General features: G+C 41.1%; 1 protein-coding gene across 1 annotated transcript in view; it reads right to left on the bottom strand.

The window, feature by feature from the left end:
• Window positions 1–10,944: 10,944 nt before the first annotated feature.
• Window positions 10,945–18,420, bottom strand: part of LOC126281392 (dipeptidase 1-like) — a 342,362-nt gene continuing 334,886 nt past the window's right edge. Inside the window, exon 11 of the mRNA XM_049980319.1 lies at window positions 10,945–13,488. Coding sequence (XP_049836276.1) covers window positions 13,387–13,488 — 102 coding nt within the window. The 3' untranslated portion in view covers window positions 10,945–13,386. The remainder of the gene's footprint in view (window positions 13,489–18,420) is intronic.

Here is an 18,420-nt window from a genome sequence, read left to right as displayed (position 1 = left end):
CGCTGCCTATTAGCCTCATTACGCGTGGCATCTCACCGATTGTAAGAGTTCGAGATCTGGGGGGGATCACTGGCCTATTGGTATTAATTTTATGCATCTGGTGTCTGGGTTTTCTGATATGTCTCACCCCCCCCCCCCCCACATATATATATATATGTATATATATATATATATATATATATATATATATATATATATATGAGTCGCGTAAGACGTAACACCCGCATTATTCCGGTGGCGATTGCAGGTATCGACAAGCGGTGTTCGGGGAATCATAGCCGACTATGTCATCAGTCATCAGAAAGATGACACGAGTAATGAGGCTAACGAGAAGGGGCGCCACGCCAGTAGCAGTGTAAGTTGAGAATTTATGTTTGACAAGTGAGGTTGTGGGGACCATTGTGTATGGATGGTGCAGTGGTCAGCGCATCTGCCTAATATGCAGGAGACCCAGATTTGAACCCCAGTCCAGAACAGACTTTTAACTTGCCTGGTTTATAAGGTTCAATGCCCACTGGCAGCTAATGTCCTTAATTCGTTTGCATATAATGAAATGTGTTCCCCTATCCATTTGTGACTGTGAACCTGGGTTCTCGAAAATGTAGCACCTACAATAGCACCATTTCTTGTTACTAATGTCAGCAATCTGATGTTCGTTCATTCAGTGTTACGAGCCCAATCTGTAGCCCTTCTTCGTCCCTACTGGAGAGTGAGTAATTTCCACAGTCATTTTTTGTTTGAGACAACAATTTTCTCTCAGATCCCTCCAGACCTAACATTACGTGGAGTTACATAATTTCAAGTTCAGGGAAGTAATTGTGAATCTTATCAGCAGAGATAGCTGCCCGCAGTTCCCTTGTATCGACGTTGGCTGAGTGGAATTTTTGGGCATTGTCATCGTAGACAGTGGAACGACTGCATTAAAGACATAATGTATATCGCTATGACATGCGTCCTGTAACTGAAAAAGTACTTCCTTTTCTATAGGCTCTACTGCTACTAATGATGATATATCTTAGGCCACTGAATGAAGTGTATCTTTTAACTTTGGTAGTCGAACATTTAGCCAGCAGTCAATTAAATAATATGGTTTCAAGCCTTAAGTCACGTTTATATACCTTAATGAAACCGTTCCAGCAAAATAAAATTGTCGAACAGCTGTTTGGTGGTATACATAAAAATGTATAATGTCAAAGTTTTGGAGTACATCTTATAGGTTTCTAATATTTTCAGGCTTTCATTTGTTTACAAGGTGTTCTAGATAGTTGCCTGCATCTTCGCCACGTATTGTATTTATAGTTCCTTTCTGGTAATAAATACCTTGTGTCCAAGTGTGCGATTGCTTCTGGATTTTTCCTTATGACAATGAATGAAAAAAGGCAAAACAGGCCTAATTTTTAAATCTTCAATCATCAAAGTAGACAGCCCGTCGCCCAGTAGACGCAGTGGAACCGACGTTCATGCGTAGCATGTGATTTCCATCAGTTCAACCTCTGATCAGTATATACATCCAGGGATTTTTAACATTCTTTTACATATTTTCTTTTTATATGTTTTGTTGTTACTAATGATGATGTATCTTAGATATCTAAATAAGATGTGTACTTTTTAAATCTGGTGATAGAACACTTACCGGTAGTCAGTTAATAATTCGTCCTAACATTTCTCTAATGGAATTGATTGTGATATATTCTCAGCAAAATACACTATTTCCTCTTTATCGCTACAGCAAGGAAGGCGATAAACGTAAAGCAAGAACGAGATTGGTCCCAATATTAAACCTATGAAACTGCAGTAATAATTTCTTTTCACTTAAAACAATACCCATCATGAATCTATGAAATATCCTCAGTATTACGGACCCTATTTAATGGTTAGATTTCATGCCGGCAAACTTCGTTCGCAAAACACAGAGTAGAGGTGACTAAAAACTGAGGCTTCTTTAGGAACTATTTGCAAATGTATTCTACTATTTTTCAGTAGATTATCTTGTTCAATTCTTTTGAGAAGCACGTGAATGGTGAAGAAAGTCAACTGTTAACAGTTGCTCTTCTAACATCTTTCTTAGAGATGAGTCTAACAGTGATGTCAGCTTCTCTACCAGGATACGCAGTGTAATTAATACATTAGGTGCATGGAAGAACGACAGGTACATGAGGGGAATATGCTTTCAAATATTTACTTGCAAATTAAACCCTTGAAAAATCTGGCTTTTAAGAAAGCAATTTTGCTTACAAGCCAGTGAGAAATAATAGAAGCAAGAAATTCATTGAAGGTTGTGACGTTGATTAGTATCCGATGTATTATAATAGTTTTCTCTTGAGACGATCGTGCTGTGTTCTCTGTTTCGTTAAGTGATTATTTAAGACTCTTTCTATATGTTCGTTGTCAGTGACTGATTTATCGTTACCTTTAATTACCAGACTTTCTTGTTCCTTGGCAGATCTCGAAGTTTGACTTATAACTGTCCACTTTCTCAGAATTATAAAATTCTGATACAACATTAAAATTAAGCATTTACATAGTTTTGAACACTATCCATCAAAGAATCAAATCTACAATAGGAAGGTAGTTTTTGCTTTGTGTTTATTGTGTTCATTCTGTGCGGTATTCTATCCCTCGTACATGCCTTCAATAATAACCAACCCCCTCCACATGGGGGCAAGTAATTGCTGTAGACGCTAGCAGCTTGTGTGCGCGTCCATAGATTAATTCAGGTGGTAGCTGAGTAAACTCAGCAACCTGCTGTATGCCCACCTACATGGAAACTCGATGGATATGCAGACTCGTGAGCCAGGTCAACCTTACTTATACATGTGGGCCGTAAACAACGTTAGACCAGATCGAAGGCACTGTTCCGTGTCACGCCAGTCCCGTGTTATTGACCGACCGTGGCAATGGGCTTCTTATAGGTCGTGTCGTGACGAGTCTACCAATCACGGACGCCTGCCACAGCTACAACCTGTAGCAGTGTAAAATGCCTTCAAATCTGATTTACTTAAAAATAAAGAATTGCCATTCACGGTCTACAATCAGTGGCTTCGTGTTCTACTCATCTGTAGGTAGAAGTTATGGACTGTCTTTATATTTTTACTGAAAAACTTTAGTGGGGTTTCCCATTTTCATGGCAATGTCAATTCATTCATCACCCTAGTTTATTGTGCCACATACATATTTCAGTAAACATACATTCAAATCTGAACTGATCACCAGGCTGCTTTTACTTGCATTATACTTCATTTCTATCAATAATTAGTCGTACAAATGGTTAATCACAGACTAAGGAAGGAATAGCGAGCCAATAGCTCGGGTGCCATTAATGTCAAATTTTGGCTATGTATTGAATCATGGATTGAGGTGGGCCTACGTAATCGAAATAATTCATTTGTTCATTCCCATTTGAAATCATAGTACTGAAGTTCGTCGCGAATGGGCTTCCTGTACCAGGGTCTCATAGAAGTAGTACGTCACAAATCTGCATTCATGCTCATTCACTGTGAGTCACTTTGTACTCAAGTGCATGAGATATAATAAACCTTCATACACTGTTAGATCGCATTGATCGGCTACCGTTCCTACAACGACGACTTACAATCATTACCGACAAGTACCGTAATGCCAAAGTGTTGCGGCGAAAGCGTTTACTCTTTTGGTTTTGTTTGTTGCGCGCTTACTTTGAGTGCTGCAATTATACCTAGTACCGTTTCTAAACATTTGAGTAGTATTTAACATGGCTGTTTTGGCAAAGAAACAAAAAGTGAAAAGTAAATGTAATAGGGAATTTCAAAGCTAGTGGACAGAAAAAATATGGCATGACTAATAAAGGCAATAAAGTGATTTAAGTTAGATGTTCCGGTACAGTGATACGTAACACATGGCATTAAAATGGCACTATAAAACAGGTCACAAATCTGTTTATCAATAATGCTATCCAGAACAAATGCAATTCATTGCTTCTGCTATTAAAGACAAGAACAGACAGTCAACATCTATGATGTGGTATGTTAGCCAGGATTGTCATATCAAATCAGCTAGTTTATCGGCTGAAAATGTCATTTACCGGCACGGTAAACCTTTCGGCGACGGTAAATTTTGAAGAAAGTCTTCTTAGCATATGCCCCTTCACTTGTTGAGCGTTTATGAAAATAAAACTAAGATAACTGAGCTCACCAAATACACTCCTTTATCCATAAACACGATAAAAGTCAGAATTTTAAAATTGGTGCACCTGTAAAACAACAAATTGCCATCAAGTCCCACGCTCATATTTATCCGTGTGTTTACAAAAGTGCCGATGTAGCTAAATCTGCCTCTTCAGCCGTGTTGTAATTTACTGACGATGCTTTAAACATGCTGGACAAAAACAAATGGTTTTATTAGTTTATTTCAACCGCATAGTGGACATTCTTTTCTTGAATTCTACTGCATCATACATCAACGAACTAATTATGCAAATGGTTGTTCCACTACCCTTGTTAATATAATTGCCGTAATAACAAAAACAGCAAACCTTTTATCGTCACAAGCTTCTAATAAAATAAAGTTCGAGTGCTGTTAGATGAAGGCAACTGTGGATACAAGGGCTTACTGATGTACACCAACGTTATCGGGCTAAGCCGTGGCCACAAACTTCAAATATTTATGTACTGTTCGGAAGAGGTAAGGCTGTCTTTTTTCGAAAATGATGTTAAAATTTTGCCATGTTCACGGTTAAGGGACGTCACGAGGCTGACAGAATTTCGGTCCTTTTACAGACATATGCCAGCACTTTAGTGATACGAACGTAGGCCTACGAGTCACAAGCAAAATAGCTATTGTTATGACAGACCTTGTTCGCGCTTTTGAGGCTAAAGTATTAAAAACTATATTGCTTCCACCCACTACAAGTATTTTCCAAATTTCAAAATATTAAAAATCGATTTGGGTCCAAACGAAATGGCAGACCAAGAGAAAGTCAAAGACTTTTCGTTGGTATTTCCTCAGCTCAACGCGTTGTCGGAAACACTTAAATTTATTATTTATCCAGATGTGACTCCACTGGATAAATTAAAGTTGTCTACATTGGACTGTTGGAAATTGAAGAAACTGAAATGCAGCTGACTGTCCTCCAGTTCTGTTAAATTCGGATTCAGTAATTTATCGAAATAAGAAAAGTACTGGAAGTAAACGAATTCGAAAGACTATCAGGCAATATTGGCAAATATTCAGACATTAAAATTAAGGAAACGTGAAATTGAATTCTTGACACGTATAGCTGTATAAAGAATCAGGTATTTGCTATCTTGATAATACTGTCATCTACTTATTTTCTGTGGGTCATTATTTTGTGAAATGAATAACATCAAAAAATCGCAAAGAAAGCCTCGCCTCCAGTACAACTTTCATTCTGCTTCAAAGTTAAAAAAGTATGTACCAAACATAAATTATTTGGCATCTAAATTGCAACAGCAGAAATAACATTAATTTCTCTTTGGTGTAGATAAACTAAAAATATACACTCCTGGAAATGGAAAAAAGAACACATTGACACCGGTGTGTCAGACCCACCATACTTGATCCGGACACTGCGAGAGGGCTGTACAAGCAATGATCACACGCACGGCACAGCGGACACACCAGGAACCGAGGCGTTGGCCGTCGAATGGCGCTAGCTGCGCAGCATTTGTGCACCGCTGCCGTCAGTGTCAGCCAGTTTGCCGTGGCATACGGAGCTCCATCGCAGTCTTTAACACTGGTAGCATGCGGCGACAGCGTGGACGTGAAACGTATGTGCAGTTGACGGACTTTGAACGAGAGCGTATAGTGGGCATGCGGGAGGCCGGGTGCTCAACATGTGGGGCGTGAGGTCTCCACAGTACATCGATGTTGTCGCCAGTGGTCGGCGGAAGGTGCACGTGCCCGTCGACCTGGGACCGGACCGCAGCGACGCACGGATGCACGCCAAGACCGTAGGATCCTACGCAGTGTCGTAGGGGACCGCACCGCCACTTCCCAGAAAATTAGGGACACTGTTGCTCCTGGGGTATCGGCGAGGACCATTCGCGCCGTCTCCATGAAGCTGGGCTACGGTCCCGCACACCGTTAGACCGTCTTCCGCTCACGCCCCAACATCGTGCAGCCCGCCTCCAGTGGTGTCGCGACAGGCGAGAATGGAGGGACGAATGGAGACGTGTCGTCTTCAGCGATGAGAGTCGCTTCTGCCTTGGTGCCAATGATGGTCGTATGCGTGTTTGGCGCCGTGCAGGTGAGCGCCACAATCAGGACTGCATACGACCGAGGCACACAGGGCCAACACCCGGCATCATGGTGTGGGGAGCGATCTCCTACACTGACCGTACACCTCTGGTGATCGTCGAGGGGACACTGAATAGTGCACGGTACATCCAAACCATCATCGAACCCATCGTTCTACCATTCCTAGACCGGCAAGGGAACTTGCTGTTCCAACAGGACAATGCACGTCCTCATGTATCCCGTGCCACCCAACGTGCTCTAGAAGGTGTAAGTCAACTACCCTGGTCAGCAAGATCTCCGGATCTGTCCCCCATTGATCATGTTTGGGACTGGATGAAGGGTCGTCTCACGCGGTCTGCACGTCCAGCACGAACGCTGGTCCAACTGAGGCGCCAGGTGGAAATGGCATGGCAAGCCGTTCCACAGGACTACATCCAGCATCTCTACGATCGTCTCCATGGGAGAATAGCAGCCTGCATTGCTGCGAAAGGTGGATATACACTGTACTAGTGCCGACATTGTGCATGCTCTGTTGCCTGTGTCTATGTGCCTGTGGTTCTGTCAGTGTGATCATGTGATGTATCTGACCCCAGGAATGTGTCAATAAAGTTTCCCCTTCCTGGGACAATGAATTCACGGTGTTCTTATTTCAATTTCCAGGAGTGTATATTCAATGACTGGTGTATAAAATCTTTTTTATCCATCAGTAGAGCCCTACGCATTATCAAATCTTAAAATATGCATGCGTTCATATAATATCATTCGTTTGAACATGCACAAAATACTAAGAAAAAAGAGTAATATACTGTATCAAAATGTTGTTCTACGATTAGTTTGATGGCACGTCTAGCCGTATTAAACCTTTGTTTGGAAAAAAAGCACGTGCATGAATAAAAGTTCGCCATTTCTGGGCTAGCGTAATGCAGAGAAATTTATTATTTGGAAATGCACTGAAATAATACTTGGTTCAGGAATTGTTTCATCGGAATGAGTCTAAAATCTTGGAAAAAGACTGTTTGCCGTTAACCACTAACTTTTATATAGAACGATATCAAGAAATGGACGCTGCCGCACATCGTACGCTTTCGGATACAATGAGCAGGAGCTTACTGTTCAAAACGACGACAACGTTCTGTTTGGCTGTATGCCCAGCCAACGTCGCAGTTCCTGCAATATCCTGACGTAGTGAAGTTTGTGCCTAGCTTGAATTTTTTAACGTCGTGAGGTGCGTTGTGGTAGGATATATATGTTATTGATGAATAGTTGTTTTATGTTCCTCAAGAGAAGTGAATAATTCACACTGCAAATAGAAGTCAGTCATTGGCCGAGATTAGACACACGGTTCCGTTGGTTTCTCTCCCAGTGAGGGAGTTGTACATGGCATTCCTAGCAGCCCGTCAGAGATTTCAGTTGGGTATCATTCAACAACATGATTATTGCTGAAAACATGCAAGCTCATTGGACAAAAAATGTATCATCCAGATGCGCACGAAGAGATGAAGTGTTAAGTGCTTGCAGATGGAACACAGAATTTTATTTAACGGACAGCAACAGCTGAAAACCTCATGTTGCATAAAAACACGGCCCAGCTCTATGGTTGCTTTCCTACAAAAGCGCAGAGCACCGACTTTTGGCCGCTTCTACGTGAAGTCTCTGTATGTCCATCTTTTTAGAAATGGTTGCGGGACTCGGCTGTCCAACAGAGGATGTCAAATACCTTTCAGTCGGCAATTTAAGTGGTCACTGTAGCAAATAACTAGTAATACCAGTATTGCTGGCCCCTGTTCTCAACACAACCAAGGTAGATTCTTCCTGAACGTCGGTCAGGGGCATGAAGAGAGCGTAGTAGTAGAACGCTAAAACTTGTTGCCAAATTAGATAAGGTTGAAAACTTATGGCTGGAAGGTATTTAATGTGAGAGTTTCTACATCAGGTTGTACTTGGGCGACCTGATTTCTAGAGTAGGTTAAAATTCTGGAAATCGACAAAGAACTCGACAAATACGAAATGTATCTAGTCGCAATACAAGAAAGAAGATACCCAGGAACAGGAAAGTTGGAAATACTGCAGTACAGTGGATCGGAAAATCAAAAATATCCAAATGGAGCAGGTTTCATGGTTATTAAAAGAATTGCAGCGGCACTAACTGATTTCCAACCAACCGAGGACACAATAGCTGTTATTAGATTAAGAGGTAGATTCTCAAACGTAACAATAATTATTATGCTACATGCGCCCTATCGATGCAGTGGAGGGCCATAAGAAACAGTTTCTGTGAATGTTTGAAGAGGTAATTAGTAAGACAACAGGACATGATGTGATTGTCGTTCCTGGAGACACTAGCGCTGAAGTCGTTAGGAAGGTCATCTGGAAGGGGACAGAAACGATAGAAATCTTGTACGCTGAGAGTAAAGATTATGGAACGAGACCTCTCACATTTTCCAACCTAAGAATTATGAACACGCACTTCCATTCAAAAGGCGACTTGGTTACCACCATATGGTAGAATAAAAGCCGAATCAGACCATGTCCTGGTAGACCAACGGCACAAATGCAGTGTAATGAAGTGAAAACCATAACTGGAGCTGAGGCAGGAACCGATCAGAATCTAGTGATGACAGAGATATCTCAAAGAGCAGCTGCAGAAAAGCCAAGCAGAAGAAATAGTGTAACGAATGGAATAATGTCACGAACAAATTCAAAGACAATGAATAGGCACGGCTGGTTATCACTAAATTTCAAAACAGATTTCAGTTTCTAAGAATGAAAGACTACTTCGATATTGAAGGCCAGTAGGTTCAAATGGACCCGAGCACTACGGGACTCAATATCTGAGGTCATCAGTCCCATAGAACTTACAAATGCTTAAACCCAACTAACCTAAGGTCACCACACACATCCATGCCGGAGGCAGGATTCGAACCTGCAACTGTAGTGGTCGCGTGGTTCCAGACTGAAGCGTCTAGAACCACTCGGCCACACTGGCCGACGAAGGCCAATTGGAAATGATAAAAACAAGCATGGAAGCAGCAGCGGAGGTGCATTGAAAACGGAAAAAAACAAGAGAAATGCTTGGTTCTCTGAAGAATGTAAACAAATACGAAAAGAGGAAGAGTAGGAAAGGAAAAACACGTACATGAAGATTCCGTTGTAACCAAAGCAGCGTATGAAAATGCTGATAAGGTAACCAAAAATCTTCTCGGAAGGAAAAGGGAGAGAATGCCGAAAGTCTAGCAAAAACAACACAATGCAAAACTCCAGGGAATGATAAGGTTTTTACAGGCCACTTTGCTTCTTCAGGAAAGGATACGGACTACGGATGCATGGCAAGTTAAAGTATGAATGCCGTTTTGGAAAGATTAAAAGATATGGAAATTCGAAAGGAAGTTTTGAAGTGCTTTTAAATGTTGAAGATGAGTACAGAAATGGAAGACCAACATAAATATCACATCGTAGAATCCTTTGTTGCACCTTTCTAACAGATAGTAGGCGCAATCAGAATATTAATAAACCACAAAGCTCCAGAGAGAGATGGAATAAACGTTGAACTACTTCATAAGGAAGGAGATGCAACTGCGAAACAAGAACACAAACTCGTGAGAAACATTTGGAATGAAGAATAAATGATGTTTGGGTGAAAGACACGTACATTTTCCCCGGAAAAGACTGGAAACATATTTAAAAGGTACAATAGATTATAAGTGGGATATGTGAAGAATCACCACTGATCGATATTTGTACCAGAAGAAACCATGCAGAAATATTGGGAATAGAACAAATAAATGGCAGTATTATTAGTTGATTTTAAGAAAACCTGCGATAGCCTAAAGAGGAAAGGTTGTGGGAGAAAATTCGTAAGTCCGAAATACCAAAATTGATTACGAATATTGCAAAGTTATACTGAAAGACTCAAAAGAGGTAATGAACCTGGATGGAGAATATTCGACAGCTTTTGACATAGAACACGTGACACACATGAAGACGGAATATCTTCATAACACAGCACTGGCTGCATCAAGTGAAGCAGAGGACGGAGATTATCATGGGAATAAAACTGGATGTACTGGCCGTTGCAGTGGATTTAGCATTAACCGCTGAAATCTAGATTTCCTGACAATACTCGCAAAATAGCTGTTTCAAAATGCAAAGGTACTTCGAGTAAACGTAAATGGCGATCAAACAAAATTCATTATGGTGGAAAGGAACAAGACAAAAGGTCTGAACACCATACAGTTATATGACCACGTGCCTGAAGAAGCAGTGGTGTGTAAATATCTGGTGGTTGCAGTAAATAACAGAAATGATTAAAACAAGAAACTGAAGGGAGAATAAAGGCGGAATCCAGAGAATTAAATTTAACTGACTGCTTCAAAGTCCAAGGACGATGACTTTTGGCGAATTTCGACTACTTTCGTGCAGCTGTGTATGCTTGTACCACGTTTGTCACCAGTCCCTTGTACGGGAGTCTTATCCATGTACACAGAAGTATCAAATATGACAACCGACATAAAATACCGTAAACACACACATGTCAAGCTATTGTGGCAAGAATTTTATCATGAAACTTTCCACACTTCATCGGATCTATAACAACATGTGACAACCAATTAAATTTTTATCACCGATATGTCTTGTGGCGAAATTGTTACAAATTAGGAAAAAAATTTGTTTGTGGATAGATACAGTGGAAACAGAAACATTGTGTTCACATTCTGTGTTACAAAATAATTTATTACAGACATTCTTTACAATCAATAAATACATTTTCTCATAAAGATAATTTTACATATATCTCTGTGTCAACTTAAAGGCCTTGACGACCATCAGGTTCTCAATAGATCAACCAACTGAGAACGATAAATGTCTGTATTCACTTCCTCGCTTTTGACACCGGCTAGTAACCTTCAATTCCATGAATATACAGCACATTATTTTCGAAGGCCGGCGGTTATACATCATTATTGTACAAAAAGGATGATTTAAATTTAGCGAGGAACATTTATAATGCCGTTATAAATTTTAAAATGAGTGTTCCATTAACTACATAACTTTTGAGTTTCGTTCGCTTAACGCCTTTAGGTTAGGTTCGATGAACTTTTTACGATATCCACATACTGCCTGATTTTAAAAACTTACGTTAGGGGACACGATGGTACGGAGAACTGGAGCTGCTTCACATTTTAAAAAAATTGGTAGACAGTAAGCAAGATACGAGTAAATTCTGTTCAACTTCACGATCCTGACTAAATGCATTTGAAAATGCAGCTTCGAACTGAACCCGAGAATCATATGGCCCTCCGCGTTGCTCTCAGGTTTACTAATTGTATAACTGTCGTTGAAATAATTCTGTTTATGTCTGCACAGTTAAGTAAATAACATGTCACAACCAAACGTCCCCAAAACACGACGGTAACTTATTCTGAAAGATGATCTGAAACTCCTGCGGTTTAAGACACAAGTAACTCAGTTACTAGAGCCTATCATACACTTAAAGTTACGAGAATATCTTAATTGTTTGCTGGACATATACATAGAACGAGAAGCGTGCGACGAAACACGTTACTTTAAAACTATTTTACAAACAGCATTATTGCCAGTTATGAAATTGTAATCAACTTAACGTGTCTCTCAAATTTGATTGGGCCTGCTTTGTGTGATTGGAATGAGAGATAATGGAAGTATCTAACTCACAACGTTTACAAAATAACATCGCAGTATATGAATACAGATTTGTGTACCCTCTTTTAATGTTTACGGATAATTTGGCAAATCTTGGGATGATTAAAATCAGGAACAACGGGATCTTAAATTATCTTCGAAAGTTATGGAAAACACTGTACTTTAGAATGAGATACATCTAAATCATTATTTCCACATACGTTTTTGTAAGCAAATTAAGAAGTCGCGTTACTTTTGGGTCACCACTGACGACGCAGACAAGGAACTAGTGTCAACAATCTCTTTAATGTTGCCTTAGGAGTTTCTATAATTACAGTCCAAATTGCAACTGCACATTAAGTCTGACACATGTACGTATGCTATGAAACACTAGCAGATTTCCTTGCATGCTGTCTTCGAAACCAGTCTCACCCACATAATATAAAACGTCAGAGACGTGACAGCGGCAGCGGCAGCGATATGGCTGAAACAACTCTCCATGTTTGATAATGGCACAACTAGAACGCATTATATTGTGAGAAACACTGTTTGCTGCATCTCTAGTGTCATTATAAGATTTCAGCCTCTGTTGTAGTAAATGGTCCCATAGAACAAAGTATTGTTCTTTGTAAAATTTTCGTTACGTTCACGTATTATGTGACGCAATGAAGTTCGCCGCTGCTACTAAACTTTAAGTAGAACAAATTGTTTCTATTTTTATGATGCCGGCAGAGTGACGATCCATTCACAAAAAGATGAACTGAACGATTTTTTTTAATATGAAAATCTGAGGTAGCCAAATCAACTTGTAATCTTAATGAAGAACTAGAACAGTGCCGTTATTTGTTACGTAATAGCTTTATCTCATGTTGAAGGGACAAGCAAAACTAAAGAAAGGAAATTTCTGAAATTTTCCCCCCATTTTTTGTCAAAGGTTAGGACCACAGCTCATAGCCATTCAGCCCTTGACTTCTCCAGGAAATGTTTTCTTCAATTTCGTCGTATTCTTACATTTTTCGGATATATAATTTTGTAGCAGATTTAACCGTACTAGAATTTTGTTAGATGTGAATATCTCCTAGAAAGATTCAATCGTTTATTTAAAAAAAAACAAGAAACGTCATTTGTACGACTGGCATAGTGCTCATGTTGAGATACAGTTTTGTAGCGTCTGTTCAGTTGCCCAGTTTAACCGATTTACGACAAAATGAAAAACTATTTTTTCATATCGGTGATTCGTCGTTTATATCGTCGTGATGGTTGAATAAGCCTGCTGATAACACTTCACTGACGCAAACTCTTTTGAAGATTACCTGCATGTAATTCGGTATAACAATGAAACCGGTCAACAATATGATCGATCACACGTTTCAGTTGCACACGCAACGTCTGACTGACGGCCAGTGGCGCCCCAGCGACATGCTGTCCCGCGCAGCACCGCTATGCGCCGGGCTCCGTGACGTAAGCGGACGCCTTGGCCTCGCACCCGCTGTGTCAGGTCGCCGGCATGCGGCAGTAGGTCCGGCCCACTATGTCCTCCTCAGGAATCCGGTCGTCGATTGGCTGCTCGCCCGCTGCTGCCAGCTCGTCCCGCACCTGAAACAGCAAACAGGTGGCACAATTTCTTAGCAACTACAACGGTTAAATAACGTACGGTATCTGTAATTTGAGAAACAGGAAACAACATTCTTGATCTACTTTCTGTGCATCAGGTTTGCTTTAGAAAATGTATATGCACCATAGAGGCGGCTCTAATGGTTAGGAAACGTTTCGAGGAAAGTGTAGCCATTACGAGAGTAAGTTCACGAATGGCCAATGACATCGGCAAACAAGGCAAGCCATTCAGTGACGGTGATCACATAAAGAGGCGCATTTTAACTACAGCTGAGGAAGTTTCCTGAAAAATCCAAACAATGGTAAGCAGTTGTTCTTTCAGAAAATGCAATGTCCCAGTGAACTGAAGACACTGCTGCTTAAATGTTTGCTAGGTACTTAATAGTTTTTGGCGAACCTACAGACGTCTCTGATGCTACTCAGTACCGCTTGTTTTTAGAGGTTTGGACAAAGTCTTCGAAGCTATTAAGGAGCGAAACGATCATATTTCCTTACATATTACAGCAAGAGGTAGGGATACCTCTCAATGGGTAACATTTGTTGCGGCTGGGGGAGGGGTGGGGAGGAGAGGGGAGGGAGAAGAAATAAGTGTGGCATGCTTTAAGATTTCTCCGAAAGACTCAACTAGGAATGTGAAGCCAGTAATATTATCACAAACCCTGACAATGCGTTGCGTTCTTCATGAGTATGCACTTTGTAGAAAGTCAGTAATTATGTATGACCTGTCTGATGAAGCCTCTAGTTTCTGTTGTCAGTTTCATTCGATGTATGGTCTTAAACATCTGAGTTTTCGAAACGGCTGAAAAGCGGATAGGTCCAGGTCGGGACCGTCTAAGTGTAATTTAGCCCGTAGTTGCTCATTTGTTTTGTTTTGAAAGCAACCGTCAGTTTGTTTAGTAAGTTTGTTGGGAGATATGTGTTCGTCGTCAGTGTCGTTTAGTAATTCAGTCAGACTCCAGGTCTCGGCTGCGATATGAGAGCGTCTATAGAGCGGAAAGTTAAGTGCTTACCTTTTTTCTGTGTTTTCCGCGAAGTGTATTTATTAAATTCCGTTTCCTTGTATAAGACGATTAACCTCACGTTTTTGTAAGCGTAAATCCATTAAGTTTTTAGCGCAATAGCTGCTCACAAAACAGCCAGATTCGTAGCTCTTTAACGCATCAGAATCGATTAGTGACAATCCGGAGGGTAGCAAGTTGCATATCTAGGATTGTCTGCCTTTGTAGTTCACTTAGTCTTTCTTGGATGGACAGGATGTGTGGATGCTGCGTGCAGGAGGTGACCGCAGTTCGTCAACTGCTGAAAGTGCTGTTGCCTATGGTCAATCGCCTTCAGGATGCTGCCTCGGTGTGTACGGATGGTGGAGAATCTGGGGCGCCGCGTGAGACACCTCAGGTGTCACTTGTTTTTTCCACAGGCTCTGCTTCCGAGGCACCTCCTAGTGCACGAGACGCGGTGGATCCGCCCTCATAGCAGGGTGAGTGGCGGCTGGTAATGCGTTCGCGTCTTGAGGCGGAGAGCCAAAGTTGATATTTGCCGCTTGGCCTCGCCCATTCATCCTGCTATTTGTCAGGTTGCCGCTCCTCCAGCGTGTATGAGCAGGCTCCCAGGGGAGGTGGGGGGGGGGGGGGGGTTGTTGCTTACTGGTTATTGGGAGCTCCAGTTTTAGCAGTTTTAGGCGCGTTGTGGAGCTCCTTAGGCAGGTAGGGCTCAGGGCTGGAACTAAAGCCAATGCGCACTCGGTATGTGTGTCAGGGAGCCTCAACCGAGAAGTGGGGGCCCCCTTGCCCGTGGCTATGGAACATCCAGGGTGCAGACGTCTGCAAGTTGCGGCTGACATCTGAACCAATGACGCCTGACGCATAGGTTCAGAGGCCAGCCTCAGTTCCTACAAGCGGCTGGTAGAGTGGTGGAGACTGCTGATCTCGCGCGCGGGTTGAGAGCAGAACTCGTAATTTGCATCATCGTTCCGAGAGTCGATTGGGGTCCTATGGTTTGGAGCCGAGTGGAGGGTCTCAACCAAATGCATCGTCTCTGAAAATTTCTGGACGGTCGTTATCGTGTGGGGATTTTGAAGGACTCCCCTTGAAAGGTCAGAGGTGCACTAACAAAGGAAGCAGCGACTCCGGTAGCAGAGAAGTTGCGGAGAGCACATGAGGGTTTTTAGGCTAGGCGGTAGTTTAAGGTGTTCTAATGAACACTCGCCAGTCGATTCACAGCAAGGGAAGTCAAACGTCGACTGTCGCGAATCTATCATAAACTGTAGAAATATTTGTAATAAAGATCTCGAATTTACTTCCCTCCAAGAAAATTCTCGTACTCAGGTTATTCTTGACACAGAGTTTGCTGAAACCTGAAGTGGAAAGCACTGAGATATTTAGTGAGTCATGGAACGTATATCGGAAAGACAGATTAGGAGCCATAGGAGGGGGAATTTGTATTGCAGTTAACAAAAATATTGCCTCTATTGAGGTCGAAGTTGAGTGTGGCAATGAAGTCGTGTAGTTGCGTATAACAGATGTACGTGAAACTAAAGTAATTGTTGGACATTTTTACCAGCCACCTGATTCCGCTGTGGCAGTTCTAGATTCGTTCGAAGGGAAGTCTACGGTCAACAGCCCAGACCATGTAATACCAGTTACAGGCGACTTTAACCAACCGAGAAGAGCCTGGGACGTCTATGGATTCACTGAGAGGGCTACAGACAGACAATTATGCGAAATACTTTGGAACATGTTTTATGACAATTGTTTTGGGCAGCTAGCTCGGACGCCCACACGCAATGGAAATATTTTAAGCCTCGTAGCTACAAATACGCCAGACCTTATTGATTATGTATAGAATAGAAACAGGAATTAGTGATCATGACGTCATTATAGTAACTATGATTACGAAAGTTAATAAATCAGTCAAGAAGGCTAGGAGAGTATTTCAGCTAGATAAAGCAGATGTGCAGTTATTAACATGTCACTTAGACAGTAAATTGGCAGCACTTAGTGTCAGTAAGACAGATGTAGAGGAATTATGGTCTGAATAGCTACGTGCGTAGCAAGTGGATAAAGAACGAAAACGATCCACCATGATTTAAGAGGAGTTGGAACGCTCTATCCCGACAATGTTAAATTTAGTGACTTTGTTTCTTAGTATTTCAGGAACCGCTGTAGCCATTAACATGTCACTTTTTTGTACAGGACATTAACTGTATGCCTGAGTCTACTGAACTACAATAATGGAATTTTAGCCACTACTTTCGGAAATACAATTTTTATATTACACAGTAAATTTTTTTCTAATTTTTTTGTACGTTATCCTAAATAATTTTAATTATAAATAACATCATGTTCCTCTTTTAGTTCAGTAGACTCAGGATATCTATGTTATTACTCGCTCAAAATTCAAATATTCTGTTCGAAGTGGTTTCTAAGATCCAGGGAAAAATGCAACAGGAAATGTAAATTATCAGGAACAGCTTCTAAAGTTTCAAAAGACTGTAACTCAATACATGGTTGATTTTTTTTATTTTCAGTCACTCAGAGCACCCTGCACAGTACTGTATATCACCCTCTTGAGTTTTTTCTAGTATTTTATTCTTTTATTCTTTCCGGACTCCTTAGTGGCCAATTGTGCTGCATACTCTGCTTAATTAATGCGAACATTGTCCACCCGTTCAAGTTCTCTGATGACGTTTGCTCCAGGATTAATTCCCATTTGTTTTATCACTTTCACCCTGCCAATTTTGCCATCATTAAAAGCAATAACAGCATCACTGACCCCCCATTTCAGTGTCTTCGTTCCAATAAAAACATTTTTGCTAAGCGAGTCTCTATAAGATTATTGAACGACTCACTGGAATTTTTTAGTCTGAGCATGCAAAAACTTCTTCAGTAATTCAGGATTTGCCAGGCCTGTGTATATAGCTTTTATGATATCCATGACTGCTGCTGGGATGGAATGTTTGTGGCTGTATGAACTATTTAAGTACTGGGCACTGCAGTAATTGCACCATGAATCAAGTCCAGGAGTGCAAAGATAGTGTACTGGTTCTTCATCAGTTGACAGTCTACGGAAGAAGGTAGCCAATACTGCCTTCTTCATTTTCATCAAATCCTCAGTGTTATTTCTAATGGCCATTCCATAATACTGATGTAGTTCATCAATCATGTTGTCTGTCAGGCTGCCTCTTTTGGTTTCACTATCAGAAACTTTCTTGTCTCTCAAACTTTGTTTCAACTTCCTCAACCTGGTGACCATTCTCTTCTGGGCATGATCATCATGTTCCAGTTTTGTGATAATCTTCTGGCCGTAAGGCACAGCGGCTACTACACCGTTATATGCTTTTGAGTCTCCATCACCTAAGAACTTAGTGTAACACACTCCCCTTCCGTTCACATATCGACTAAAAATTTCAATAGCTGCAGAGGCCTCCATACCACCACTTGTTCGTTCATAATTTCTTTCACAGATATGCTCTTCTTCATTCCCTGATTTACACATATAACAATGTTTGGTTAAAATCTGTAAATCTATTACCTTTCCAGTATCCACACTGGTCAGCGTAGCAACAGAATTCTTGGAACTGTAGGCGCGTTTCGGCCAAGTGCCATCAAAAGCTACTGGTATGTCAGTCATATCATCATTTATTTCAACAGCTTCGTTTGCAGCACTCTTCATTGACTCACATGCTACAGATTCCATAGCAGCTCCAATAAATCCTGCATACTTGTCGATTTTACAAAGTGGGTATGGCTTATTCATTACGGCACACATCGTTTCTGCTGCAGTGTGTCCTTTGCCAATAGCTCTCAAGCCACATAGCCACCTAACATTTACTTCTAAATAACTATCTGTACACTTACCAGAATTCCAAAATGAATAAGTATATTTACAACCAGAAACTTAATAATAAGTTTCCTG

The sequence above is a fragment of the Schistocerca gregaria genome, chromosome 7, assembly GCF_023897955.1.
Source record: "Schistocerca gregaria isolate iqSchGreg1 chromosome 7, iqSchGreg1.2, whole genome shotgun sequence".
In the NCBI taxonomy this organism is placed as follows: Eukaryota; Metazoa; Arthropoda; class Insecta; order Orthoptera; family Acrididae; genus Schistocerca; species Schistocerca gregaria.
The sequence above is the reverse complement of the archived record's forward strand: the minus strand, read 5'-3'. Positions and strand labels throughout refer to the sequence as shown.